Source organism: Daucus carota, chromosome 2, assembly GCF_001625215.2.
Source record: "Daucus carota subsp. sativus chromosome 2, DH1 v3.0, whole genome shotgun sequence".
Taxonomy (NCBI): Eukaryota; Viridiplantae; Streptophyta; class Magnoliopsida; order Apiales; family Apiaceae; genus Daucus; species Daucus carota.
In genome coordinates, this window is record NC_030382.2 from 56605120 (window position 1) to 56631799 (window position 26680).

At 32.8% G+C, this 26680-nt stretch overlaps 5 protein-coding genes across 8 annotated transcripts; 1 reads left to right on the top strand and 4 right to left on the bottom strand.

Moving 5' to 3' along the window:
• Positions 1 to 1993: 1993 nt before the first annotated feature.
• Positions 1994 to 5482, bottom strand: LOC108206872 (uncharacterized). Of its 3 annotated transcripts, XM_064088387.1 has the most exons (5): positions 5321 to 5481; positions 5060 to 5129; positions 4799 to 4964; positions 3956 to 4066; positions 1994 to 2291 (listed from the first exon to the last, which is right to left on the bottom strand). In XM_064088387.1, the coding sequence occupies exons 3-5, from the start codon at positions 4913 to 4915 to the stop codon at positions 2100 to 2102; spliced, it is 420 nt and encodes a 139-aa protein (XP_063944457.1). In that variant the 5' UTR covers positions 4916 to 4964; positions 5060 to 5129; positions 5321 to 5481; the 3' UTR covers positions 1994 to 2099. The 3 variants fall into 3 exon arrangements, with proteins under 3 accessions (XP_063944457.1, XP_063944458.1, XP_017232788.2); XM_064088388.1 differs by lacking the exon at positions 5060 to 5129 and having other exon boundaries at positions 5321 to 5482; XM_017377299.2 differs by having other exon boundaries at positions 5060 to 5482.
• Positions 5483 to 6650: 1168 nt separating this feature from the next.
• On the bottom strand, positions 6651 to 9687 carry LOC108192425 (bax inhibitor 1). The gene is made up of 6 exons (XM_064088389.1): positions 9340 to 9687; positions 8047 to 8190; positions 7866 to 7957; positions 7545 to 7731; positions 7088 to 7243; positions 6651 to 6941 (listed from the first exon to the last, which is right to left on the bottom strand). The coding sequence occupies exons 1-6, from the start codon at positions 9454 to 9456 to the stop codon at positions 6891 to 6893; spliced, it is 747 nt and encodes a 248-aa protein (XP_063944459.1). The 5' UTR covers positions 9457 to 9687; the 3' UTR covers positions 6651 to 6890.
• Positions 9688 to 11481: 1794 nt separating this feature from the next.
• On the bottom strand, positions 11482 to 14394 carry LOC108206037 (large ribosomal subunit protein bL19cz-like). Its single transcript, XM_017376204.2, has 5 exons — positions 14236 to 14394; positions 13829 to 14110; positions 13555 to 13641; positions 13325 to 13458; positions 11482 to 11864 (listed from the first exon to the last, which is right to left on the bottom strand). Exons 1-5 carry the CDS (start codon positions 14257 to 14259, stop codon positions 11756 to 11758), a joined length of 636 nt encoding a protein of 211 aa, XP_017231693.1. The 5' UTR covers positions 14260 to 14394; the 3' UTR covers positions 11482 to 11755.
• Positions 14395 to 15150: 756 nt separating this feature from the next.
• LOC108208284 (uncharacterized) lies at positions 15151 to 17345 on the bottom strand. 2 transcript variants are annotated; one of them, XM_064088390.1, is made up of 8 exons: positions 17088 to 17345; positions 16827 to 16967; positions 16493 to 16560; positions 16272 to 16383; positions 16104 to 16153; positions 15665 to 16009; positions 15541 to 15576; positions 15151 to 15425 (listed from the first exon to the last, which is right to left on the bottom strand). In XM_064088390.1, the coding sequence occupies exons 2-8, from the start codon at positions 16912 to 16914 to the stop codon at positions 15258 to 15260; spliced, it is 867 nt and encodes a 288-aa protein (XP_063944460.1). In that variant the 5' UTR covers positions 16915 to 16967; positions 17088 to 17345; the 3' UTR covers positions 15151 to 15257. The 2 variants fall into 2 exon arrangements, with proteins under 2 accessions (XP_063944460.1, XP_017234291.2); XM_017378802.2 differs by lacking the exons at positions 16827 to 16967; positions 17088 to 17345 and adding an exon at positions 16680 to 16818.
• A 2878-nt stretch (positions 17346 to 20223) lies between these two features.
• Positions 20224 to 23479, top strand: LOC108205770 (ras-related protein RABD2c). Its single transcript, XM_017375834.2, has 8 exons — positions 20224 to 20419; positions 21682 to 21754; positions 21865 to 21912; positions 22009 to 22056; positions 22349 to 22420; positions 22526 to 22681; positions 22930 to 23033; positions 23137 to 23479. The coding sequence occupies exons 1-8, from the start codon at positions 20406 to 20408 to the stop codon at positions 23228 to 23230; spliced, it is 609 nt and encodes a 202-aa protein (XP_017231323.1). The 5' UTR covers positions 20224 to 20405; the 3' UTR covers positions 23231 to 23479.
• The last annotated feature ends 3201 nt before the right edge of the window (positions 23480 to 26680 follow it).

Below are 26680 nucleotides of genomic sequence, written 5' to 3' on the forward strand. Positions count from 1 at the left end.
GAGGAATAAAAACAAAGTTTAAAATGTAATTAAATATATTAAATATAATGATCTACAAAAATGGTAAACAAAGCCATAAAAATGGCATCCACTCATGTCTATATTTAGTCTTATAGATTAAGCGTAAATTAGTAATTTGTCTCAGGTTATGAACAATCCCGATATTTCAAACGGGAAAAGTAAATAGAAACAGAGGGAGTAACATTTATCTTCGGGAAAATAGTCTGCGTGTCTGTTTGGGGTTGCAGTTGGCAACCACAACAGCCTTGCTTTTTGTTTAAAAGATGCTTTTACAGAAAGCTGGTATACCTGCTTTTCACAAAAGTGGCTGTTGCGCCCAGCTGTTACTGGTCTTGCCATCGAACCCTCGCACATGCAATTTTTTTTATAACTATACCTTGGTTGTTACACTTTAAACAAAACAACAAAACAATACAATATGTATAAAATATTTTTTTTAATTATAACTTGGATTATTGGTAAGTGGAATTTTTTTAATAAATTTAAAAGCAAGCCTCAAAATGAATTATTAAAATAAATTTGGTTGTTTAAAATTTTAAGGTTATATTTTTGGTTTTAATAAAATTGTTGTTTAAAAAAATAAATTATAATATAAGGGTAAAAATTAAATATGGTGAGTAATATACATTAAACGAAGAAGAAAATTATACCAGTTTATAAAAAACAAGTTTAAGTAGTATATTTTGGTAAATATAAATTATATAATTTTATTTATATTTATAGTTGAATATAAAATATAAATGATGCGTTTCTGTTGAAAATATTTTACAAAATTTATATAATTTTGCAAATATATAATTACAAATTATATATATTTATTATTACAAATTATACATATATTAATAACATATTTTTCTAAAAGAGCTCATACATAAAATAAAATAATGAAATTAAATTTTAAACAAAACTTTGCATCTGTAACTCTTTGAATTGAAGAAAACTTGCAGTACACACACGTAAAAAATACTTTATCATAATAACGTATTATGGTAAATAGCAATGACTTACCTTTTTATTAAGATAAGATCAAGCCATCCTACAGGCTCCAGGATTCAGTCGAGATGAACATTATCCACAATCAAATAGCTATGATGTAAAGATGATTTAATTATTTTTTTATTTTCTAATTTTACACAATTATATTTGTTGTTTAACAGTAGCTGTCTATGAAATAATGAATAAGAGATTATTTTATTTATACTATAACTCTAAACAGCATTTTAACAAAAAATTTACCAAACAGTTTGTTTTCAGCTTTTACTCGAACAACACATTTGAAATCAAGTTAATCAAACAGTCTCAGCTTTTACAAACAACATTTTTTTTAACAGTATTTTTACTCAAAGCAACAGCAATTTGTAACAGCACTACCAAATAGAGATTGCATAATGACAACAGTGCTCCAAATTCCAAGCGCACTTGTAGTTGTACGGCTCCGAAGTTGAGTACATGTAGGGTGCATCACTAGATTCATGTGCTGGCACGCATCTGATTGGAACTTTGTGATTAAATAAAGTAAATCACGGTATTAAAGTAATAAAATGTCTCTGTTAATTGTTAGGGGAAGACAGACCTAATCTCTGTACCAATAAAAACAATGCCAATTATATATTAGTAGCATACATGTCTCCTTGGATAATTATTTGTTTATATCGGACGTAGTCCAGTAAATCAGCATAAATTAAAGAGAAACTTATCCTGTTCGAATATTATTATTTTAATTCATATTAACCAGATTATAATCTAAAGAATCATTATTAAGATTTTATGACAAATTGTGTACTTTAAGAGTAGCAAATATGATCCAGTCCACTAAACAAGGTGGGGAGATAGTGGCATCACAATATGCACAGACCAATTTTTCCTACGCATAAGGTGACACCACATGTGACATTTAACCCCTTCTATTATTAAAGTCCCATTTATTAAAATGTGCAATCACTGATTTATCTTCAGTCATTACCTGAAAACGGATGATAACTAGCCTCTTTATTATTTATCATTAAACTTTATCAAATTAAAAGTACTCTTCCGAAGAAGGGCTTTTACCCACATTTTAAAACTCTTACACTGTAGTTTTATATATTTTGCGTTGCATTGGCACATCGAACATTAGCAAATTTCTCTGCTTCTTCTTTCTCAATCATAGCATGTCTTTGCACTGTCTTCACCATCTCTTTGATTGGCTTCTCCTCACCCTCGAGTTGCGTTTTCACTATCATCTCAGCTTCCTTATCGAGTGGGCTAAAATAATCATCAATGGCATTTTCCTGCAGACAGAGCCAAGTGTATTTTAAACCATGTTACCCGGACTGAAATTTTGTCTCGAGAACCCGTGTCGGATACTCGACACTCGGACATGGGTATGGACACTCCAACACTTACTTTAGGCCAAAAACATGTAAAATTCTCAAATTATTGCCGAGTCCGACACTCAGACACGTATCCATGTTGGACACTTTTAGCCGAGTCCGGGTAACATAGATTTTAAATGCTAAATCTTGAAGTCTCAAAAGAGACAAAAATCCTGGAGACAGAGCAAAGGATATTGAGGCAACAAAAGAAATACCCCCTCTGTCTTGGTTCATTTGGAATATCACTAAATACAATTATCAAGGGAAGATAACCCCTGTAATGAAAATGCCAGTCTGCCTACAAAATGAGTGGATTGAATAGTTCTAGAAAGAAAAAAATAAGTATGCGAGTAGAATGAGTAAGAATAGATGGGCTAGAAATTTAAGTCTAGGAGAGCTTGGAAGTGAAAGAAATTATGAAGAGATTAAATGTAAAAGCTTCACTTAACAGATAATTAATAGACAAAAAGGAAATTTTTGCATACTAGTATCTTCCAAACCTTTGTTGACATTCTGTTGTGCCATACGGCCATACCTCATGACACAAAAAAAAGTATAAACAGAACCATCACCAATTTTTGGTCCCACCAACATGGAAATAGCACCAGTTTTCTACAAAGTACAAACTCCCCACAAGTTCCTCTTATTTCTCTAAAAGGGACTAGACATCTAAACGTCTACCACAAGAACATTCATTCTTTTAGTTAGCAGTCATCATGCAATTCAAGAACGACATTACCGTGACCAATGTAGAGAACTGAACATAGCCAGCTATTAGAAACAGGTTTGTTAGATCAATAGAATAACAAATAGTTTAAAGTTGGTGATAAAGACAAGGTGTCAATTAAAAGAGGAATAGTTTATACAGAAGTGAATAAATTGTAGGTGCTGTAGTAGAACTTTCAAATACATAGTGTAATTATGAAAGTGAGAGGGGAAGCTCCATAAACGAGAGAAATATGAAAGATCTTCAGAAATATCAGTAAAAAGATCAAACACATCCTATTGTACTGGATTCCTTCAAGATAAACCCCAAAAGTATCCTCCTCTTTAAGTTCTTCAAATTTACAATTTAGTCTCCTCTTATTTGTTTATGATCATGGTGGGAAAGCGCTGTTAAACAATTTTTATGACTTCAACATCAACTTTTAGAAACTGACACAGCCAAACATAGGAGTCATTGTTAAGTTGCTTTAACCCCATCTACTATTTAATTAGAAATCTTGCATTGGCACACATAATTCACCAACCCTATTACCCGAATGATTAGAGATAATGTGTCAGTTATATCAGATTTCACATTTAGCCAAAAGGGCTGCTTCTTTTCTAGTATCACCATAGTGTGCAGTACAGTAAAAATAAAGAGAAAAAATATAATGTATATGATAAAAGAAAGCCAAAGCTTAAAGATTGTCGGAGAAGTTTTAATTTGTTAGTTAATTATGTTGAAGGGACATTAAATGGCAAAGCTCCTGAAGAACCACCACAAGACCGGTGTTGCTATTTGGATACTTTTGCCAAATTCAACTATGAATAGTTACACACAGTAACAGATAATATAAGAAGCAAGTGAAACTCACTGTTTCTTCCAGCTTCTTATTCAAGGATTGCATCTCTTCTACCATACGCCGCACCTCTGATAATATAACCTGCTCAGGGATCTTTTTTAAGGCTAACTTACTTTCTTCCGCCTTGCACCAAATACAAAAGGCAAAAATTTTAAAAACCACGCTCTGAAGCCTGAAGGAGGAGATAGCTGAAAAAGTCCATGTTGTAGGTATTTATGCAATGATAAGACAACAAAAACTATCTACTCCCTCTGTCCCTCTGATTTCTATACATTTTCCTTTTCGGGATGTCCCATTCAATTCTATACATTTCAAAACTTTCCCAAAATAGTAAATTTTTATAATATAAAAATCCCACCCACCCACTACTTCCATCTATTTTTTCAAATCTATCAATTAAATATTCATGGGTCCCACCACTTTACCTACTTTTCTTTCTCTTTCTTATTACTTTACACTATTTTATACACTTTTCTTAGTCTCCGTGCACAATCCAAATGTATACATCCCAGAGGGACGGAGGGAGTGTCATATTTTTCCATACATATATTAGAACTTGATATTTCAATTGAAACTGGAATGAATTTCGAAATATTTATATTCGAAGAAGAATTACTGCAATTTAACAAATTTCTAACCAAATGGATCTTTTACGTGTACTCGTGTAGTAACCTAACTCCCGCAAGTTAACAAATTAAAGTTCAGCATATATGTCTCTTTCCGTTGTCTTAATTTACTGCAAATGTATCATCCTCTAACTTAATCATTCTCTAATTTGTTTTTCCTCGCCAAGAGGAATACAAGTATGCAACACACAAACTGAGGTAAAGTGAGTGTTTAAGGGAGAATATAGACCTTGGCGAGATGCTGCTGTATCTGGAGTCTGTAAGATCTGATTCGACGCTCTTCATATCCGGAAAGGACTCTAGCATAAAACATTGCTCTCCTTCCAAATTCTATAAGTTTCTCCATTCAGTTTCTCTTATGTAGTACAGCATATATCTTCAACTGGAAAATGCTCCTGCAGAAACTGAATGAATTAGCTAATCGTAAATCAATATAGGCTAATAGTCATTTCGAAAGGAAATCATTACATTAGAGGTTGTCAATATATACCTAGCAATGGTTGAATCAGAGTATGTTGAACTTTAAGTTTCAACATTCTATCCAGTAGAAAATCTGGGAGCTGAATTGCACAAGTAATTTGGGCAAATTAAATATAATGATTTTCTAGGAACCAAATTATACCTACAATCAACTTTTTTCAGTGATCAATTATAGAATTTTGAAACTGATGTCTACAATGTGTTTACACTGGCAACACAACATATAAACAAACACGTTGGTGTTAGAATGACTATAAAAGGTCGAAATCACCTGGAAAACTTGAAAATAGTGGGGAATACATGTCGTGATTTCTGTCTTAGGAATCGCGAATCGGAAAGCGGGAAGTATGGGAACGAAATTGGAGTTTCCTCGCCGCGTCGATTTTAGTTCTGAGACTGCAGTTCTGAGTAGGGGTGATCACGGTCTGGTTTAAACCGCAAAATCCGCATAAACCAATCTGATATTAATCCGATCCAAACCGAAATGAGGTTTACGGTTTCGGTTCGACTAATTTAAAAAACCGTGGTTTGTGGGTTGGTTTCGGTTTTATATTAAACCAACCTGTTATAAAACCGAACCGCATGTGTATATATATAATATAAATATTTAATATTATATATATACAAAATATTAGTTTTACATAAATATATTAATTTTTTAGTTTATACTTGCTAGGTTGTTTAGTTGATTACCTTATCAATACCAACTACAAGTCATATCAATTCGGTAATCCACGACTTCGGTTCAACTTTATGCATTTTATTAGACTAAAATTTGTATTTTAATTTAACTATGTGAAATTATGTAAATTGAGACAAAATGATCCTCTATTTTCTAGTATTATTCATGAATTCTCATTTCTGATTATAAGCCTTAGTCATAAACCGATCAATCCGCTTAACCGAACCATTAAAAACCGCACCGCTTGATCCGGGTTAATTGGTTTGCGGGTCGCGGGTTGGTTTGAGATTATAAAAAACCGCTAATATATGGTTTGGTTCTGGTTCTACCTCCAACCCGAACCAAACCGGACCGCGATCACCCCTAGTTCTGAGCAGAATATAATTTGATAAATAGTTATCTTTTATAATTAAATAATCCATCTCATTTCTTTACTATTCTTTTATATTACTTATATATATAAAATATAATTTTATAATTTTTTATTTTTAAATTATTTAAATAAATTATTATTAAAAACAAAAAATTGGGAAAAATAATCAATTATATTTTAAAATAGGCTTACAATTAAATTTTTTCCTAGAATTTTACTATTTAAATATAAAAATCAAACTTCTTTAACGTGAGAGACCTCATTTTCTAATTTAAATATAAAAATCAAATTTTTTTTAACCTGAGAGACCTCATTTTCAGGGAAGGAAGATTCAAATCCACAGTAAATGAGAATTCAACCAATTCCCAATTTCTAAACACAAAAAAGCTAAGTAACAAAATTCCGTTTTCAAATCGTTTGAATAATTTTCTTTCCTAGAGGTTCACTAATTTAAATATTAAAAATCAAACTTCCCTTTCTGATAGACCTAATTTTGATACATAAACAAAACAGAAAGTTTTTCGAAGTTACAGATTAACACCAGTATAGATGTAACAAATTGCCACACTACATTACACAGCAGCAACAGTGCTTGTTTTTCTGTTTTGAAAGTTACAGACTAATACGATTGTGGATTAACAAACTGCCACACTACATTATATAATGCAGCAACAGTAATTGTTTTCTGTTAAAAGAACAAAAACAGGAAAAGAAGAGGGGGAGACGTATGAACATCAAGAGAACATATCACTGCCATTACAAAAGCTTTGAGCTACAACAGCCATATCAGTTTCTTCTCTTCTTCTTCTTCTCTTCTTTGTCAGATGCATTCCTCAACTGCAACAGAATTGAAGAGACAAACAGAACGTCAGACAATGACATGAACAAGCTAAGATGAACAAAATACATGTACTATGGCCGAGGGGAACAATTGAACTGCACAAAACTTATCATGCGGAACAATTGAACTGCACAAAACTCACCATGATAATAAGGATGCGAACAAAGACAGCAACAAAATCAGTAAATAGAGTTAGTGCGTGCTTCACATAGTCCAAATCTCCAAAATGAGCCTTCTCTATTATATCCTGGGTATCAACTACCATGTAGCCCACAAAGATAAGCAGACCAAAGTACAACTGCCAAAGCAAATCGAACAAAAAATAAAATCAGTTTCAGTCCTCTCTCTGCAAACATTTATTTAATTTGTGTTCCTAGAAGCTTATCATAAAAAGACTCATTTTTAAAAGCAACAGAACTTGCAAGATGGCTAATTTGCCAAGTACTCGGTTTCTATTTTACTTGCCATTTGCTGAGTTGCCAGATGACTCATACTAGTAATAATTATACTTTTGTTTGGAGAGAAGAGTTGACAATAAAAAAGTTTCCAGAGTATATAACTATATATAACAAGAGGCCTAAAATACATTCTGAACATACCTCAAATTTAAACATTGCCAGGGATCCTCCAAAAATGGATGATGCAAAATGCAACCAGAAAAGGATGGATACACCAGAAGAAAGCAGGCCACCTAAGTAGAGGTATTCTCGGCGCCTAGCTAACATGGCTGCAGCCGAGAAACAAGCAAAAGCCACAGCAGTTCCGACAAATGCACCAACAAGGATGCTGCAATATAAAATAAATTATCAACAAGTGCAAAATCACACTGCAGAGCAATAGAGTATACAATACACACACGCACACACACATATATATCACACTGGGAAATTCCCAATTTAACAATTATCCTGAAATCTTACCTGGGATCAAAGTCAATAGCCAGGTCAATCAGTGGACCAATAGAGGCCCCTTCAAGTAATCCAGCTGCCATCAGAAGCGAAACCCTCTTTTGCTGCACATCATAAACAACAAAGGTCAATCTCTGTGAAAAATTCTCTACTATCCTAGAAAACAAACAAGTGATAAGGAAAAATAAATTACCTCTTCATGAGGAGGTGTTGAAAGCAACCAAACCATGGCGGCCATGCATCCAACTGTTGTAAGAAGACCTCCAATATTCCAAAGAACGTGGAGATAAGCCCCAGCTGCTGATGCAATCAGAGCACAACATAGTGAAAGATAAACCTGAGACAGTAAAGCCACAACATAAGAATCACAATCATGAGGCAAAAACAAAACTCTATTTCACATTAACCAAGCATATAACAAGATTAAAAACAAAAATGATTGAAAAGTATACAAGCAAAATGGTAACTATCCTTCAGCTTAACAGTATATTATCTATTAAGATCAAGACTTATGCAAGTCATTAAGAATTTAAGATCAAGAAATAAACCATTTCTTCACAGGTAATATATAAAAATTGGGGAAAATCGAATTTCCCTCCTGAAAGGTTGCGGATTACAGCCAGTGAACCTCATCAAACCGAAACAGCTAGTTCAATAATCTACCACACAAATTAATTATTCAACACCAGACCTAAACTTAGAGGGGTGTATTGGATTAAGATTTTAAAGCATTTTTTTACATTCATGAAATCCGAGTGTATTCGATTGGGATTGTTTGAAATCCATTAAAATCTTGAGGTATTCAATTGGGATTTTAAATTATGCTACAAAATCTAGTGGTATTCAATTGAGATTTTAAATTATGCTTTAAAATCCGATGGTATTCAATTGGGATTGTTTAAAATCCATTAAAATCTGATGGTATGCAAATACTGATGGATTTTTTTCATTTCATAAAATGATGGATTTTGTGGCATTCTTCAGTGTATTTTAAGTTTTTTGAAATCCCACCAAATTCAATGAGATTTTGAAGCATTGTACCTAAATCCTATCAACTCTGCGACATTTCATCAAGAATCCGCAAAAAATCAAAATCCCATACAATCCATTAAAATCCATAGACTAAAAACAATGCATTAAAATCTCAATCGAATACACCCCCGTTATTGTGCAGGTCAAGGCAGTTTTGAACCCAAAGTCACATAATTTCAACAACCCATCTTTATCAAACACAAGTATCAAATCTAATACCTTAATCAGCACCATCTCAGATCTTAACCGAAAATGAGCGGACGCACAAATATAAATCCATATAGAACGGCTACGATCATTATAAATCACAAAACCTAGATTAATTATATATAAAATTGACAAAATATCAACAAGCAAATCTGTAATATTACACATAAAGTCATAAACAGGGTGCCAGACAAATTAATCTAATTCATTAAGCAAGGAGAGGGGGAGAGAGAGAGAGAGATTTAACCTGTTTGAGATGATTTTGAACGGTGGGAGAGATTTGACGGAAATTCTTGAGAGAATCGTAACTCCAACTGTTACGAGATGATGATTGCGATTCGAAAAACGATCCAAACGCGTCCATAGTCAAAATATAGAAAGCTCGTGATTATGATTTCCTTCGTTTATAGATGATGAGTAGTTGGTTTGAAATTGATAGAAATATCTTGCGTGTATTGTATGTATTGTTTGTTGGTGTGTATGTATGTATTTATATATAGGATAATAGGAGCCGGGTGGGGCTGGTGTTTCAGAAGATAGGATACATCGCGAAGTTACCAGAGATGCCTGCGAAACTTGCTGGAAATTCTTGCCTATAATTAAATTACAATATTTAGCAAAAAAATATAGCAAATTATTCATCCAAATTATTTCATAAATTTCAACAATTTATTTATTAATTAATATTATATATAGTATCTAAATACATATCACGAAACTAAGATGTTTCAGTTCAGATTGTTATGTTTTTTCTGCCCACGATCATGTCACAATTTGAAATATTGGCTCATTCAAGGAAAAAAATTAGCTTGAATTTAGTTCATGTTACAACCTCCTACTCCCTCTGTCCCATTTAATTGTATACGTTTCTTTTCAACTGCTCGACACGCATTTCAATGCTCTTATAAAATATAGTTCCATAACTTATTTTTGAAATTTTCTTTTTCTGAATAAAAATATAACATCCAAACTTTAATTTAGAAAATGAAAATTTTAAAAATAAATTACACAGCTACACTTTACAGGAGCATTAAAGTCCGTGCCGCGTCCCCGTCCCCCAATGTATACAACTCAGGGGGACGGAGGGAGTATGATTTACCATTACATAATACATATGTATTAAAATATAAGTAGAATGTATTCTTTGATTTTAAAATTAAGTCTTATTATTATATTTTAGGATTAAAATAAACATGGGTTCGAGAACTTTCCTTTATCCTCTAGATAAAGACAAAATCCTATAGTTACCAAATTTTCAACTATAATTATATAATGATAAATTTCATTTTCCAGATTAGCGTGCTCCTTGTTGCGGTCTGAACCTTCGATAACATAAAAACACGTATTCTGTCCAATGGACTCATGACACGTCACCCACATATATTACAAACTCTCTGTTTCAGTTTGGGTTAATTATCTATCTGATCATAGTGGGCTTGATGTATCAAGTTGGTCACTGAACTCAAAACGGTATCAAGATGGTCACTGAAGTGGCCATAAATATCAAACAGAACCTTTGAAATATAAGTTTAAGCAGTAAAAATATTATTAATAAAGTTTCACACATTATTTTTGTATGTTATCAAAACCAAGTAAAAAGTTATGAATTCTAATATTTAAGATAATATATTTATATTTTATCAAGTTTATTTATTATTTATTTTTAATTAAAACAAAAAAAACTATATAATAAAATATAAATAATAAATAAACTTGATAAAATATAAATATATTATTTTAATTACTAGAAGTCATAAATTTTTAGTTGGTTGTGATAACATTTAAAAATAATGTGTAAAACTTTATAAATAATATTTTTACTACTTGGACTCATATTTCAAGGTACCTGTTTGATATTTTTGGAGACTTTAGTGACCATCTTGATACCGTTTTGAGTTAAGTGACCAACTTGATACATTAAGCCCACTTCAGTGACCAACTTGATAATTAACCGGTTTCAGTTTCGATTTTCATGTTAGTACCCGTTTCAGTTTCGATTTTCATGTTAGTACCAGGCAGCCTACCAGGCTACCAGCACTTCCTCACAACATATGTTTCCGGTTTCCATATCTGCCGCATACTCTCTCCGTCTTGGTCTGATTTCCTTTTTCCGTTTAATTTGACAATTTGAGATGTTATTTTATTTTTTGTGTATAATTTTTAATTATTTTTTCTGAATATAAATTTAAAAAATATTTTTTTTCAGGAAAAAAGTTTTAAAAATAATATAAAATATATTTTTCCATCATATATTACATGAACGAATTCTATTCAACTATCCACCTGCTTTATGAACAAGCTGCACTTCCTATCACAAAATAACAGAAATCAACAATATGCCTCATGAACAAGCTGCACTTTTCTATGATCCACCGCGTGCAATAACAGATATCAACAACAAAAATATGATATCAACAATAATATTTCTAACATGATCCATGTTATACACAGTACACACAATTAATGACTTGTGGGAATATTTGAGGACCGTTAGAAAGACCAAATCAGGAATCAACAATTTCCTACTCTTACCTTAAGAAGCAGTAAAGCCATATTACAACACAAGTTTGATTTTTGGATCGGCCAAGTAATATTATCAAAAAGCTGTCTTGTACAATATAAATACAACAAAACGCTACTCAGCCTACGCTGAAGGTATTTCACTACTTGAAAGTAGAAAGTCTTGGAAGCTTGTCTCTCAAATAGTACAACCTAGCCCTTCTGACTTTCCTGTGCTTCACTACTTTGATCTCTTTGACATTTGGTGAATATCTGTGAGAATACGAGGAAAAAGATGAATAAACTAATCAGATCCCTAAATTAAGAAGCAGCTTTTGCTTTCTTCAATTTCACCAGGATATAGTATTATGCAACTACATAACACAGAAATGACAAATGCTAATATTGTTCACATCAATAACATCCAGATATGAAGTCTGCTGTGTTCCATATTTTTGGAAAAATATCGCAGACCTTACAAATTCTATCTAATTTAGTTCTAAAAAGCCAGCCAGTTCACATAAAGTTGATATTTGAGAAAACCAATTTGAATGCAGCATGTAATACAGGCATGGAGCCACATATATGAAATGTATCCAAATTGGTTTGAAAATGTTAAAATAAAGGTAAAATCAATAGAATATACCAGTTAACGAATGCGCCAAAGTCATTTGATATAATTAAGAAAACATAAATTTATTTAAAGCCCTCTGGAACGTAAAGTATAAATTAAGATCACACAGCAGAACATGCTTACGAAGGTATAACATATTTTGAAGTTATTGACTTATCTTCCATTGATGGAGGAAACTTCACATTTAGCAAACCCGATTAAGAGGAAAGATTGACTAGGGATCAGTACGTTTCTAGACTAACTATAAAAGCAATCAACTAAGGAATACAAACTGTCACAAGTCCCTACACACCCTATGATGAATGCAACCATATACAGAGACTAAATAATCTGCTACTTAATATCTTTTAAATATCATAAAATGCTAGAAAGGAGAATAATATAATGTACACCAGTCCAAAACACCCAAGAATCGGTCTTAATTAAATATAATGACAGTCTGCCAGTAAATGGCAATCACAGATGACAGACCTCATTCTAAACTTAGAATGTTAGTGTTTGCCTACTCTAATCAATAATGAATGTGGTATGAGTGCAATTTAATTTTATGAAAAAACAGAACTGAAGCACCCCAGAACCTGAAGATATAGATGGTTTAGGTATGAATTATAATAGTCAAGTGAACTTTCAGTGGTTATACTTTATTAACACACAAAAAGCATGGTGTATATGTATTATAAATAAATAAATAATAACAAGTAATTGTTGGACATATGTCGCACATTAATACTATCTGACTGACTAATATAGGTAAAATATCTGTTGGTAGATATATGGGCAATATAAGCAGGTCAAGGATAGCAACTCTTATCTCTCCAATCTGTACTACGATTATTCATCAAATTGCTTACTCAAACAGAAAGGAAAAAACAGTTCACATTCGATTACTGAAATTTGATTATAGTAATACTTTTTCAGTGAGATTTATCTATAAGCTAGACCAAACATCTAACATAACAGAAAGCAAACTTCGACAGCACATAATAATTCATATGTTATATGTTATCTAATAAAAATACAAGAGCATATCAACAAATTACTCCCTATAATAAAAATGACATAAATTAGTAACCAGTAACAACAAAAATGTAGCACTTACATAGGAAACACAATTTCCACTCCAATCCCCGCAATAATTCTTCGAATCCTGATTGTGGTGTGAATACCAGCATTTTGCTTCGAGATCACAATTCCTTTATAAATAGACAGCCTTCTCCTATTTTCCGGAACTTCCTGTAAACCAAATACAAGCTCACAAACTTCACACACCCAATAATACAAGGACCAGACGAGAGTGACCTCAAATCAAAAGGGTAAAAAACACATTACCAATTTGATTTCCACAATATCCCCGCTTCTTAGGTCAGGAATAGGCCTCACACTCACTGACGCATCAATAGCTTGCTTGTTCAAAATCTAATCAATCAAACAACTAATAAATTACCATTATCCATAATGCATTAACAACGGCATCATAAGCACTTGACTAATCAATTTCAAAATCAAATTCTACTAATATTCAATATTAGGCATACTTGATAGTGATAGTGAATTGAATATCGTAAAAATGAAACAATTAAGGCAACAGAGTGAGGTAAAATACCCCCATTATATCACCAAGCTTCACAATAGGCTTCCTTTTCTCGATTTCAGGCTCGGGTTCAACAACAGCCTCCTCCTCCTCACCATCCTCATTCTCCGCAACCGCCACACTTTCAGTACCTTCTGATTCAGCTCTAACTAACAAAGACCGGTTCCGCAACTTGGGAGAGCTAAACAAAACACCAGAACTCGAAAACGAAGCGCGAAACGAGACAGAAGAAGTACAAAACCCTAGTTTTTGGGGGAGACATTGTGTAGGGTTTCTTGAAATCAAACATAAAGCCTGCAATTCACAATCCAATAATAACAAGAAAAAACTTTAATTTTATATATTCTGTACTGAATTGAACATGTAATTACGGAATTAAACGTGAATTAGATGTGTGTAAGAGAATGAAGGGTAAGAACCTGGGGAAGAAGAGTCGATCCCATCTGGAGAGAAATGGAGGGTGGTGATGCGGATTGAATTGATTTTGGAACCCAGAAGGAAAAGCCTTATCCTTTTTGTCCCATAAAAGGAATTAAACTATTTTATGATTTATTTGTTGTATCGATATTTTGTTACCGTTAGAGCATCTCCAACGGCGTTGGCTATAATCGTTGGCTAAATTGGACCTGTAAGACATTATGTAAAATTTGATGAACCTGTAAGACATTTTGCTTCAATGGTACTGTCTATAGTGGTTGGCTATAATTTAAAAATAGTATGTTATTAATATTTTAAATTGTTAAAATAGAATATATCAGTTCAATATGGTGATAAATGATGTACAATCTTCCTACAGATTTTCTTACAGACATGTAGAGGTTCGACAAATTTAGCCATCCATAAGAGGTTGGCTAAATTTATAGACAACAGGTGAGCATGGTTGGAGTTGAGTTTTTGGAGCTGTTGGCTAAATTTTTTTATTTTAGGTATGCCAACTCAACTTTTAGCCAAGGGTTTTAGATGGTTGGAGATGCTCTTACGATATCAAAACTGGATCGATGTTATTGATTCGATTATATTTTATGGGGTAGGATATATGTTATTTAGTGGTTAAATCATGATCACAGGAATTGGATATTGAATTATTAGGTTAACTAATTTAGGAATTAATAAAAATTTATGAGAGATATATTTTGATAAATTAAAATTTTTTAGTTAAATCGGAATGCAATCAATGAATTAATCAGATATTTCTCAAAAATAAAAAGTAATTTTTTTTCTGTAAATGGATAAATTATTTTAATTAAGTAACAAATATGACTCACACGCTTAATATTTATTGCTAATGATAATATATAAATATTTAATTTTAAATATTATAACAAAAACAAGTCTTCACGAAGGAACTCTTAAAAACTTCTTCTTTAGGAATACTGATTATGAAAAACATGAATATTTACACAAATTTTGCTTTGCTAATATTTTTCAGTCTGTGTCTTATTCACAGCCCCTTGTCACTCCGAGAGCAGTCAGTTGAAGATGATGTTCTACTATTCGAGCAGCTACCTTGTAGTTTGCTTGGTGAAATTTTCAGATCTTCCACCATAATCTCCCTAAGTTTCGTATTTTCCTCTAGCAGTTCCTCGATGACTTGTTGATGCTTCAGGACCTATAGATAAATATCATAAGAATGACCCTCAGATAAAATGTTACAAAGCATTATAGCCTTGTAAACACATCTCTATACTCTCTGGAACAATAATTCGATGGTTCGATGAATTTACCATATTAAGCAGCTTCTCTGACTCCAAGCGCTCAGCCTAACAAAAACAATCCAATAACTAATTATTTACAATGCCGATAGGATAAAGGAGTTAACATAAGCCTTTTGCATCAAGATAAACATACATTTTGCTGTGGTTTGTCATTTGGCACTTTGTTTTCTTCACCGCTGAAAGCTGGATTGTTTCGGAAACTATCAATAACCTTCTGTGCACGGCTGCCATATGGTCCCTCTAATGGAAGGCCCTTTAAAGCTGAAGTTTTTGAAGGAACTGTCTGTGATTTCCCATTTTGTGACAAGCTTAGCTGAGATATGCTTTCAGGTACACTCTTTGTCATTTCTGTGATAGTTCCGATTGAAAATTTATCTTTTGGATCATTTAAAATATTGATGCCACTTTTTAGTGATGCTGGGAGGATGCTGTGAACACCTGATATTTTTTGTGCTATGGCAAACTTCATCATCAATTCCTGCCAGAGAAACGGTGACACGTTTTCAGATTGATGATCATCAGTATGTAACGCACTGACTGGCATAGGTTGTCACTAAAGAAAGTTAACATACTGAGAAACAGGATTGAATTTTATGCACAACCCCGGGCTTTGCAGAACTGCCTGCAAACATATCCATCCACATTTTTCTTAAATTAATTACAAGGATCAGATAATATGCCATATTTACAAGTCATCTAAGAAAATATGGTGTACTGCAATTCATTATCAACACACACACCTCGGGCTCCTGAATTGTTGCGAAAATTTGATCCAAAGTCATGACCAAAAGGTCCAAAACTCAAGTCAGGTCTCTTACCTGCTTCAAAGTTACTTTCTCCGAATTTTCTTATCTGAAGAAATGGTATTAAAATGATAAAATGCAGTTAGTTAAGAGTACATATATATATCATATGACATAAATTATATAGCAATTATATCATTTATGCGACATTGACATACAGATTGAACTAAAGGATCCGTTACTCCTTTAGCAGCAACTATAACTTGGGTGACGGCTGGTACTTCCCCTGAGAAAACACATCTCATAACTAATTAGGAACACAGTACGCATAATTACATAGCACAAGTAGTAATAAGTAATAACTGGCAAATAAAGACTAAAGAGGTGACAGGAAACAAATTATACATGGATTGTTGGTAATTTTATCCCCAGGTTCTCCTCCATTATTCATCTTTCCGACGTTGAATAAACAAGAAATGACTAACTGATACAGAAATGCGGAGAAGTATGGTAAACTAGATTTAAAGAGCAAAAAAGTGACAGGTCTGATACCATTACCACTGCAAGCGCCAATGTGAAAAATTCTTGACTTGCTTTTGTAGTGAAGGCATTGTATATTCGATCCTCTTATCTGATTCATTCTACTATCATCCTTCCCTTGTATATTTTGTTTGCAAGTACTCAATAAAAATACTGCCAGAATAAATATCCAATATCGCTCATTGTAAATTTGTAATCACTGTTACCCTAATTTCGTCCACTGTGTTAATTGTCATGCCCAATTCTTTAGATCACGAACACAAAACAACTTACCAGAGGAGATTGCGACGTTCTAGTTCCTGCAGGTGATTCATATGCCATTTTGCAGGCACAGAAATTCAAAAACTAGTATCCACCAAGTTAAATTATACAATGGCCATGTTGTTCACTTATCTTTTGTTACTCTTCATATGCTTCAGGTCCTTGAGTTTGTATTGAAATTGAACTGATATCTTTTCTTCACATGTCAAGAATCAAACTGCTGGTTCTTGTTCTGTACTCCATCAGATTAGAATACAAAAATGTATATTAAAAATAAGGAATTATGTCTTCCTTTGCAAGTAACTTAGTTTGGAGCATGTGTGGCCGTGTGGGGCCATGGCCGACTTGCCATGAGAACGTAGCCGACGGCTTCTTGAAGTAATAACACGGCGTGTTTAATTATATATTAACAATTTCTTCTTTTTTTTATAAACAAAGGTGTTAATCTAATAATAGAAAGCCATAAAACATCTACACCAATGATCGAGTCGAACAAACTGGAAATTGCAATCGCCTGTTCTCATGAAGAGACAGTTAAACGATATTTTGAAGATGAAATATATACAAATACAAATACCCGTTTCATGCATCCTCGTTGAATCACCGGTACCCTCTTCATCATGCCCTAATAGAGTTATCGTTTGAGCTATCGACCAGAACTGCGATTCCATGCAAACTTTCATCATCAAATCAAAACACCCGCTTACAATGAAGAAGCGAAAACAAAACTCTCACGAGGGAGAGAAAACAATCTTAGATCTGGAGCGGAACCACAAAAACAAGAGAAATCAGACTGAAAATCCACCCGATTGATACAGAGAGGAAAGACAGCGAAAGCTACGATGGTTTTAGATCTAAGAATCTTCCTGAATATAGATTTGGAACAGAACCACAAAAACAAGAGAAATCGGACTGAAAACCCACCCACTTGGAAGAGTAACAGCGAAATCTCTGATGGTTCTTCGATCTAATTTTTCAGAGAAGAAGTATTATTCGAAAACTATAAGAAAAACAAAGTAATTAACTGATTTGGGGTTTTTCACCGGTGAAAACCGATGGAAGCCCCGTGCGGCTACGACAAGAGAGAGGCTAGACTCTAGAGAGAATTAGGGTTAAGGGAGGGGTGTATATTAACAATTTCTTAAAATATATATTAGTAAAAATATTATACAGACGGCCATTTTACTAAGATTTGAACGTGTGCATATTAGCAATTATGCAGACGGTTTTTGAACTAATAATTTAAAATATTTGTTTCATAATTAACGAGTTTGATTAAAAAGAATTAAAAATATATAAAATATATTTTTTAATCATTTCCTTAAGTCATAAATCTATCTTTATGGACCTGCAGCATGTTCCGATTTGGCTTTTGTACCAGCCCAAGTAAAAGTTTAAAATCAATTTGACTGAATAGCACGAATAATAACAATCTCCTCTCTCTTGTTGTAGCCGCCTGGGGTCCATCGGTTTTCACCGATGGAAAGCCCCGAATCAGTTAACTACTTTGTTTTATTTTTAGTTTTTGAATAATACTTCTTCTCGGGAAACTTAGATCCAGAGCCATCGGAGATTTCGTTGTCTCTCTTCCAAGCGGGTGAGTTGCAGTCCGATTTTTCTTGTTTTTGTGGTTCTGCTCCAAATCTATTCTCGAGGGATTCTTAGATCTAAATCATCGGAGATTTAACTGTCTTTCTCCTTTATTTCAAGTGGGTGGACTTTCAGTCGGATTCCTCTTGTTTTTGTGGTTCCATCTAAGGTTGTTTTCACTCCCTGGTGAGAGTTTTGTTTTTCGCTTCTTAATTGTAAGCGGGATTTGATTTGGTGATGAAAGTTTGTATGGAATCGCAGTTCTAGTCGATAGCTCAAACGATAGCTCTATCGGGGCATGATGAAGAGGGTACCAGTAATTCAACGAGAATGCATGAAGCGAGTACTTGTATTTGTACATACATTTTCTTCAATATCGTTTAACTGTCTCTTTGTGAGAACAGGCGATTGCAAATTACTCCCTCAATTTCTTTTTTCTTTTCTTGTTTGTGATGTCGGTACTGTTCATAACATGAGACAAATTACTAATTTACATCTTATATATAAAACTAAATATAGTTGTGGCAAAAAAAAAAAAAAATAGTTATGAGTGATCTTGTTAGATTCGTGTTCACAAGTACTGTAATACAGTGAAGTTTTAATATTTAATGCTACTACGAAATGAAAGATATTAACGATCAAAAGTGTGTATTGGCAAACGTGAAAAGTACAAACATGAAAAGTATTTAGAGACCGAGGGAGTACTGTTTGTTCGACTCGATCAATGGTGTAGATGCCGTATGGCCTTTTATTATTAGATTAACACATTTGTTTTAAAAAAAAAACGAGTTTGATTAAAAAGAATTAAAAAAATATAAAATATATTTTTTAATCATTTCCTTAAGTCATAAATCTATCTTTTTGGACCTGCAGCATGTTCCGATTTGGCTTTTGTACCAGCCCAAGTAAAAGTTTTGAAATTCCAGGTACGCTGATAATCTGGTCAGATTTGGTTTGCTATTCATAACTCACATGTTTTTCTGACAGAAATATCCTTCTACGTCATTTGAAGTACTTTCCAGAAGAGTCAATTATCCTTAAAAATTTATATTGAAATTTTCGTATACAGATACATTTATCCTTGTATCATTTTAAATCTAAAATGAAACCCTCTAGTCCTCTACTTGATAAATATAAATTCAAATACATCGAAAACTTTACATATCATATTTAAAAGACAGCTAATTCTAACAATTATCTGTGACCAATTTTCCATAATTTTTTTATCATCACAAGATACAGAATAGAAAAATATATAAGAAGTGCTAAATTATATAATCAACTTCTATTAATGTAAAATTTTAAATTTTAATTATTATTATTTTTTCAATTTTAAATTTCAATTATTTTAAAAAAACTAGAACTATACTTTATTTTTTGTGAGTGTTAATCCGGAGTGAACGCACTAAATATAAAGATTTTCAAGCAAACAGTGATCGTAAAGTTAAGATGGAAAGGGTAGTATCGTAAGTACAGAAACAACGGTGATAAACACGTGGCCAGCAAATTACTAATCAGCTAAGTCATCTCTTTATATTTATAGTACTTGTTCCGAACTAATTGGCCCTCTCTCTAATAACATCTGTGTCTTCTACCTCTGCATCTCTCTCTCTCTCGTTTCTATCTCTCTCTGTATCACATCACCGACGATTACTCTCACCGAATTCCGGTTAAACTCTCGCCGTCGATACATATCCGACTATCCGCGGCGCTTCCTACGGTCAATTGATCTGTTTGATCATGAATCCAGAATAGTATGCTCCTATAATCCTTGTTTATCATAACTCAATTATGTGTATGCGAAATTGTGATGTAATTTGTTTGGATCTGTTATCTTTTCCGTAAAATTCGAATTGGAGGTGCTTGATAAGTTAATATTTCTCGTTTGATCGGCTTAATTGATTTAATACAATTTAATTTGTACCCTAAGTTTTACTTAACAATGATATAGATCTGTTATTTGTTGTTTTCTCTGTCTTCTATTACATCTTTCTGATGGTGATTTATTGACCGTTATTTTTGTTTGAGTGTGTGTTTCTGGTTGCGGTTATTATTCTATTCATTACTTTTCGATAAGTTGATATTATGTTGCTGGAATATAAAAATTTTCGCTTAAGCAGCTGAAGTTTGATCTGACTTTAGAGTACAGGAATCTTTTGAATGCTCCAAAGTGAAAACAAAATTTGTTGAAAATGTTTTAAAAAGAAAAAAAATTCTAAAAGTTAGCTTTCTGATTTGAATTCTCTGTCACAAAGTTAGTTGAGGTGATTAAAGTCTCTGCAAGGACTGCAGAACGCTTTTAAGTTTGTCCACTTTTAAATTATAAAAGGTAAAATAGAAAATAAAAACATATGACTTTCAGTTTTGATTATGTTACGAGGATAAGTATGAAGTAGCAAGTAATTGAGGATTCATTAATGGCCGGTTTTGGTTAAAGTGAAGTGCTCTAATTGGTTGCTCTGTCTTATTTTTATATATAAATGTGATAAAACAAATTATCAAATTGGAAAAAGTATTATTCTAAGTTGTGATTATCACGTATGTGTAGTTTAGTTTCCATCCAATCGACATTGAGTTCAAGAATGATGCTACATGTCGTAGTGCACTTAATCAGGCATTTACACATTTGTAACATGTTTGGTTCACAGTTTTGCACAATTTAGCACTTAGTATGAAATAAATAAAAGTATCAATGTTGCTACATAAGTGCCTTCTTTAAAAATAGGGTTAACTTAACAGCCTCTAGAACGGATTCTATGTTGGGCATAATTATTGCCTATCGAGTTAACATCTGAAATCATATTATGTGTTTGAATGTGAGTGAGAAAATGTGACAAGTGATGACATCATTAGGTAACAGAAGAGGGCAAATGTCATACAATTTCCCTTCCGAGATTAAAGTTTATATATTTTCTAGATATTGTTTAAGTTTTTATATTTTTATGGAGTATAATATTTGTGTAGAATATAATATAATCACGGGTAGTGATGTCTTCATTTATATGCTCCTTTGCAGTGACTACCTGTTTAAGCTTTTGCTAATTGGAGATTCAGGTGTGGGAAAGTCATGTCTCCTCTTGAGGTTTGCTGTAAGTATAATCCCCCAGTTTCTTTTCTAGCAATAGAAAATTCAGTAACTACTTATTTCATGGACAAAGTTGACATAATATGCCCCTGTTTTGATATTATCTTTTCTCAGGATGACTCATATCTGGATAGTTACATTAGCACCATCGGCGTAGACTTTGTAAGTGGCTTTTGTCTTTTGTGGAGATATTTATTTCTATTATTTGGTAGATATTATTTATTTATTATTACTAACCTATCTATTTATCTTATGTAGAAAATTCGAACAGTGGAGCAGGATAGCAAAACTATCAAGCTTCAGATTGTGAGTTAATTGTTGTCTTTATATATTTGTTTATATCAAGGTTCTTTATTCATTTTGTCTGAAATATTACGTAATGACATCTATAATATCTTAGTTTTCATATCAATTATCAAGTACAATGTTACTGCTAAGTTATATCTTTAGATTATTTAATTAGAACAGAAAGAGTACATCTTCATTGAAAAATTTTTATCCCCTCTTCCTTTGGAAATTCTGTGTTGCCTGTAATATATGTATATGGTCTCTGCTCATAGTTCTAATTCTTTTTACGAAAAATTTAATGCTCATGCAGTGGGATACTGCTGGACAAGAACGTTTTAGGACAATTACTAGCAGCTACTATCGTGGAGCACATGGAATCATTGTAAATAATTTCTTCTTTGCTTTAATAGCATCATTCTTATCCCGAATGCAAGTAAAAATACTGTCATGGCCCATGTTCTAATTGCAAATTTGTTTTCCCTGGCAGGTAGTGTATGATGTGACAGATCAAGAAAGCTTTAACAATGTCAAGCAATGGTTGAATGAAATTGATCGTTATGCCAGTGAGAGTGTAAACAAGCTTTTAGTGGGAAATAAGTGCGATCTTACATCACAGAAGGTTGTCTCCACTGAAACAGCTCAGGTACGATTATAGTCTGCCTTTTCAGAATTCATTTGAAACTGAAAAAAGAAAATTCTGCATGCACTCTTGCTCTAGCATGTAAACCCTGAATCTTTATGGGAGGTTCAAGTCCCAGCGAAGACACATTGGTTGCACTTACAAGTCTGTTGTAAACTTGTACCAATTAGCACATCTGCTCTTGTTTTGTTCTTCTTTAACACTGTGCAGGGTCATCTCATTAATTTGTTTGAGCTGCATTTGTTCTTTAGGCATTTGCAGATGAAATTGGGATTCCTTTCATGGAAACTAGTGCCAAAAGTGCTACCAACGTTGAACAGGCTTTCATGGCCATGACTGCTGATATTAAAAGCAGGTAAGCTAATTAAATTGAAACACTACAGTTTTGGCACAATTAGCAGTTATGTTTACTAATTCTATGGTTGCTATTGATGTTGACCCCTACAATTGTGCTGCAGGATGGCTAGTCAACCAGCAAGCAGTGCTAAGCCTCCTACTGTACAGATACGAGGACAACCTGTCAACCAAAAGGCCGGATGTTGTTCATCTTGAATGAGAAAATGGGCTGAGCCTAACTACCCCTCGTGTGGTTCTACTGGATGTAAAATTGGATATTGAATCTTCAACTCCAAGAAGACTGGACAGCACCATTTGCTTTCTTTATATATTGCTTCACCTCTTTATTTAGAACCTCAATTCTTTATATGCACATCTCATCCTGCAAAGATAAGTAGAACAAATTAGAATACTGTTTTTATTGTGATCCCTATATTTCCATATACCAGTTTCCATTTCCATTTATTAATGGTGAGAATAGTCCCAATCAAGGAGAATCTTGAATTATATAAACCTATCCACCTTCAAACACCTTTTTAATGATTTTAATATCGAAGGAGAATGCTCTACACAGCGAAAGACACTTACTTTTACGCATCTACGAAGAGATACATCATTGCTTGCCTCCGTCACGAGGTAGGGGAACCTTCTTGTTGGGATAAAAATTTGACATCCAACAGCTACAGAAGATAAAGAAAGATGTAAATCCTTCCACCAAATATAGTGGGTGTTTGGCCCCTTTTTTAAGCCGGGCTTCTCGACTTATAAGTTATAAGCACTTATTTCGTACCGTTTGTGTAAGAAGTCAAGAAGCACTTAAAAAAAGTTAGTAATGCTAGCTTTTATTTCAGAGCTTCTACTTATTTCTCAAACACTTTAATCACTTATAAGTATTATCTTGCTTCTAACTTCCACTCCACTTATTTATTTTAAGCAATAAACACTTATTTTAAGCTCACCCAAACTCTAAGCACTTATTTTAAGCACTTATTCATAGGGGTGAGCATAAAAATCCGAAATCCGGATTATCCGATTTTCCGGTCCGGTATCCGATTAAAAAAATCCGGAAATACGGATATCCGATCCGAATAATCCGGACCGGATATCCGATCCGATTTTTTTTCTATGAATTCGGATACGGATCCGGATCACTTATATATAAAAAACCGGATATCCGGATCCGATCCGGTTTTATTATTTTCGATAAAATATGTTTTTATAAATAATAAATAATATATTAATAATTCTTAATTTTGTAAAAGGATCCTGATCTTGTAAATTTCATGTCTTTTAAGCATTCATCAAGAGTATGTGATTTGTTTCGAAGCAGCCAGTATAATATAACACATCAGTACACGTATTTTAGCTAATTAATACCGAACTCCAATCCTTGCTTGTTTTCTGTTTCAGTCTCATTGCCAAAAAAATATGGAATACACATTTTATATATATATTTTTGTCATAAGACTTACACACTTTATATTATTAAGTCCGTTACATGTGTTTTATAATTTCGCGTGGACTTTCATATTCAGTCATCAGGTACACATTTAATGTTCATGTTCTACTAGCTTATTATTATTATTATTATTATTATTATTATTATTATTATTATTATTATTATTATTATTATTATTATTATTATTATTATTATTATTATTATTATTATTATATCCGGGCTTTAGCATGATGTATTCACTTAGACCAGAAAATAGTTATTGTATTTTGTTATCATTGCATAATATTGTATCACTTATCAAATATTGAGATGAATCTATTTACCATTTCGTTAAAAGTATCATATAACAGGTTATAAAAGTATTTTTAATATTAGTTACAAAAAAATGGGTATCAATTGGATCCGGATAATCCGTTTTCCGATCCGGTTCAAGAGTATATCCGAATATCCGGATATCCGGTTAAACCGGAACCGAAACCGGAACCGGAATAGATTTCTAGTGATCTGAAAAACCGGATATCCGGTTTATAATTTATAACCGGACCGGATATCCGGTTATGCTCACCCCTGCTTATTCATACATCTGGACCGCGATTAAGGTGAGTGTCTGACTGATAATGAAGCTCGATTCGAGGTATGGATCACAGTGAAAAAAGAAGTTCGAATCCCCGCATGTCAAACAGATAATAAAATTTATATGCTTAGATTTTGTATTTGCATCAGAGCGAGTCCGAGTCGGAGCATACAAGATCCAAAAACCAAATTTGTTAGAGTTTTACAGTGATAACTGGATAAAAATCTTGTTCATCTTTTCACAATGATCGAGAGAGAGAGAAATACAATTGTCATAATTTGGATCAAATCACAAAAACGAATTACAGCAGTTCCAAATAACTTAAAACCAAAACTAAAGAGGTCATTAAAATATCAAGTTGAAGAAGTGAGTTATCTTCTTCGTTCCAGGGAATCTTGTAAGAAGGCAATGAGAAAAGAAGTGGGTGTTTGGCAACCCATTATAAGCCGGACTTCTCGGCTTATAAGTTAGAAGCACTTATTCGTACCGTTTGTGTAAAAAGTCAAGAAGCACTTATAAAAAGCTAGGAATGCTAGCTTTTGTTTCAGGACTTCTACTTATTTCCCAAACACTTTGATCTATAAGTCTTATCTTGCTTCTAACTTCTACTCCGCTTATTTATTTTAAGCAATAAGCACTTATTTTAAGCTCACCCAAACGGCCCCGAAGAGTTCAAGTAAAACGACTACAAGTCCTCAACTGACCAGAAATTTGTCAAAGATAGTTCGATCAATTCTTTTACGTAAATCAAATGTACGAAGTACTGACACAAGTAAGCAGATAAGCAGAGGTTGCTTGTGTAAGAAACAGACGGTTGGTTTTTAAAACCCTACAGCAATTTAAGCCCAAATTTCCGGCCCGTTGTGCATTAACTGCTGGACTAATTATCCTTTAGCCCCTTTAAGTAAATCCCGGTCAGGCCCGTTTTGGATTCGGGCCCATACTTTGCAAAGGTTATTCGATATCTTTCAGCCATAACCCATGACATTTGAATTTTGGCATATACTTTTTTTTTAAAATTAGTTTGTTATTAGTTGAATAACGAGCATAAATGAACAAAACTCAGAAAATTTTGTATACTAAATAACAAAAATAATTTAATTAGAATGAGAAAATTTTGTCAGCTTAAAATAAAGTATAATTATAGACAATTTATATATTACAAATTAAAATTTTTAATAATATATATATTAAAGAATTTAATGTAAATTAGTTTCACTCAATATATATTGGGAAGATCCTATTTACAATATAGATGATTATAAAAATCAGAATTAGTTAGTGAGAGAATTACGTCTTCAAAAATTGCATGGTTGTCTATCCAAGCATAAAAGATACGAATATGATTATGTGTTTATTCAATTTTATTATATGTGTATAATTTATTATTATTAAATTATTTTTTTAAAAAGAAAAGAACAATGGATGAGTCAAATAATTAACTTGTAATATTAATTTATTTCTTAGAGAGTAAATCTCATATACGACCCGGTCCATTTCAAATTAAATAAACTCACTGATTTTGAACACGCAATTCAAAATATATTAGTTTAAGATGTATTGATTGTATATTTACATTTATTTTAAATTTTTCTTTGTAAATAAAAATTTCAAGAACATTGTTAAAAACTAA

Bases quoted from the DNA above. Each gene is read 5' to 3' on its own strand.
- LOC108206872 (XM_064088388.1), bottom strand. From the start codon at position 4,915: ATGGAGAAACTTATAGAATTTGGAAGGAGAGCAATGTTTTATGCTAGA. The intron at 4,067-4,798 runs GTCTATATTCTC...ATTTGGTGCAAG, and splicing joins TACAGCAGCATCTCGCCAAG to GCGGAAGAAAGTAAGTTAGC. The intron at 2,292-3,955 runs GTGAGTTTCACT...CTCTGTCTGCAG, and splicing joins ATAAGAAGCTGGAAGAAACA to GAAAATGCCATTGATGATTA.
- LOC108192425 (XM_064088389.1), bottom strand. From the start codon at position 9,456: ATGGACGCGTTTGGATCGTTTTTCGAATCGCAATCATCATCTCGTAAC. The intron at 8,191-9,339 runs GTTAAATCTCTC...TTACTGTCTCAG, and splicing joins TTCAAAATCATCTCAAACAG to GTTTATCTTTCACTATGTTG. The intron at 7,244-7,544 runs GTATGTTCAGAA...TTGCTTTGGCAG, and splicing joins TGGCAATGTTTAAATTTGAG to TTGTACTTTGGTCTGCTTAT.
- LOC108206037 (XM_017376204.2), bottom strand. From the start codon at position 14,259: ATGGGATCGACTCTTCTTCCCCAG. The intron at 14,111-14,235 runs GTTCTTACCCTT...TGTGAATTGCAG, and splicing joins GATCGACTCTTCTTCCCCAG to GCTTTATGTTTGATTTCAAG. The intron at 11,865-13,324 runs GTAAGTGCTACA...GTATTCTCACAG, and splicing joins GTGGAAATTGTGTTTCCTAT to ATATTCACCAAATGTCAAAG.
- LOC108208284 (XM_064088390.1), bottom strand. From the start codon at position 16,914: ATGAATCAGATAAGAGGATCGAATATACAATGCCTTCACTACAAAAGC. The intron at 16,010-16,103 runs GTATGTTAACTT...TTTCTCTGGCAG, and splicing joins AAATTCAATCCTGTTTCTCA to GAATTGATGATGAAGTTTGC. The intron at 15,577-15,664 runs GTATGTTTATCT...TGTTTTTGTTAG, and splicing joins ATGACAAACCACAGCAAAAT to GCTGAGCGCTTGGAGTCAGA.
- LOC108205770 (XM_017375834.2), top strand. The intron at 22,057-22,348 runs GTGAGTTAATTG...ATGCTCATGCAG, and splicing joins AAACTATCAAGCTTCAGATT to TGGGATACTGCTGGACAAGA. The intron at 22,682-22,929 runs GTACGATTATAG...TTTGTTCTTTAG, and splicing joins TCTCCACTGAAACAGCTCAG to GCATTTGCAGATGAAATTGG.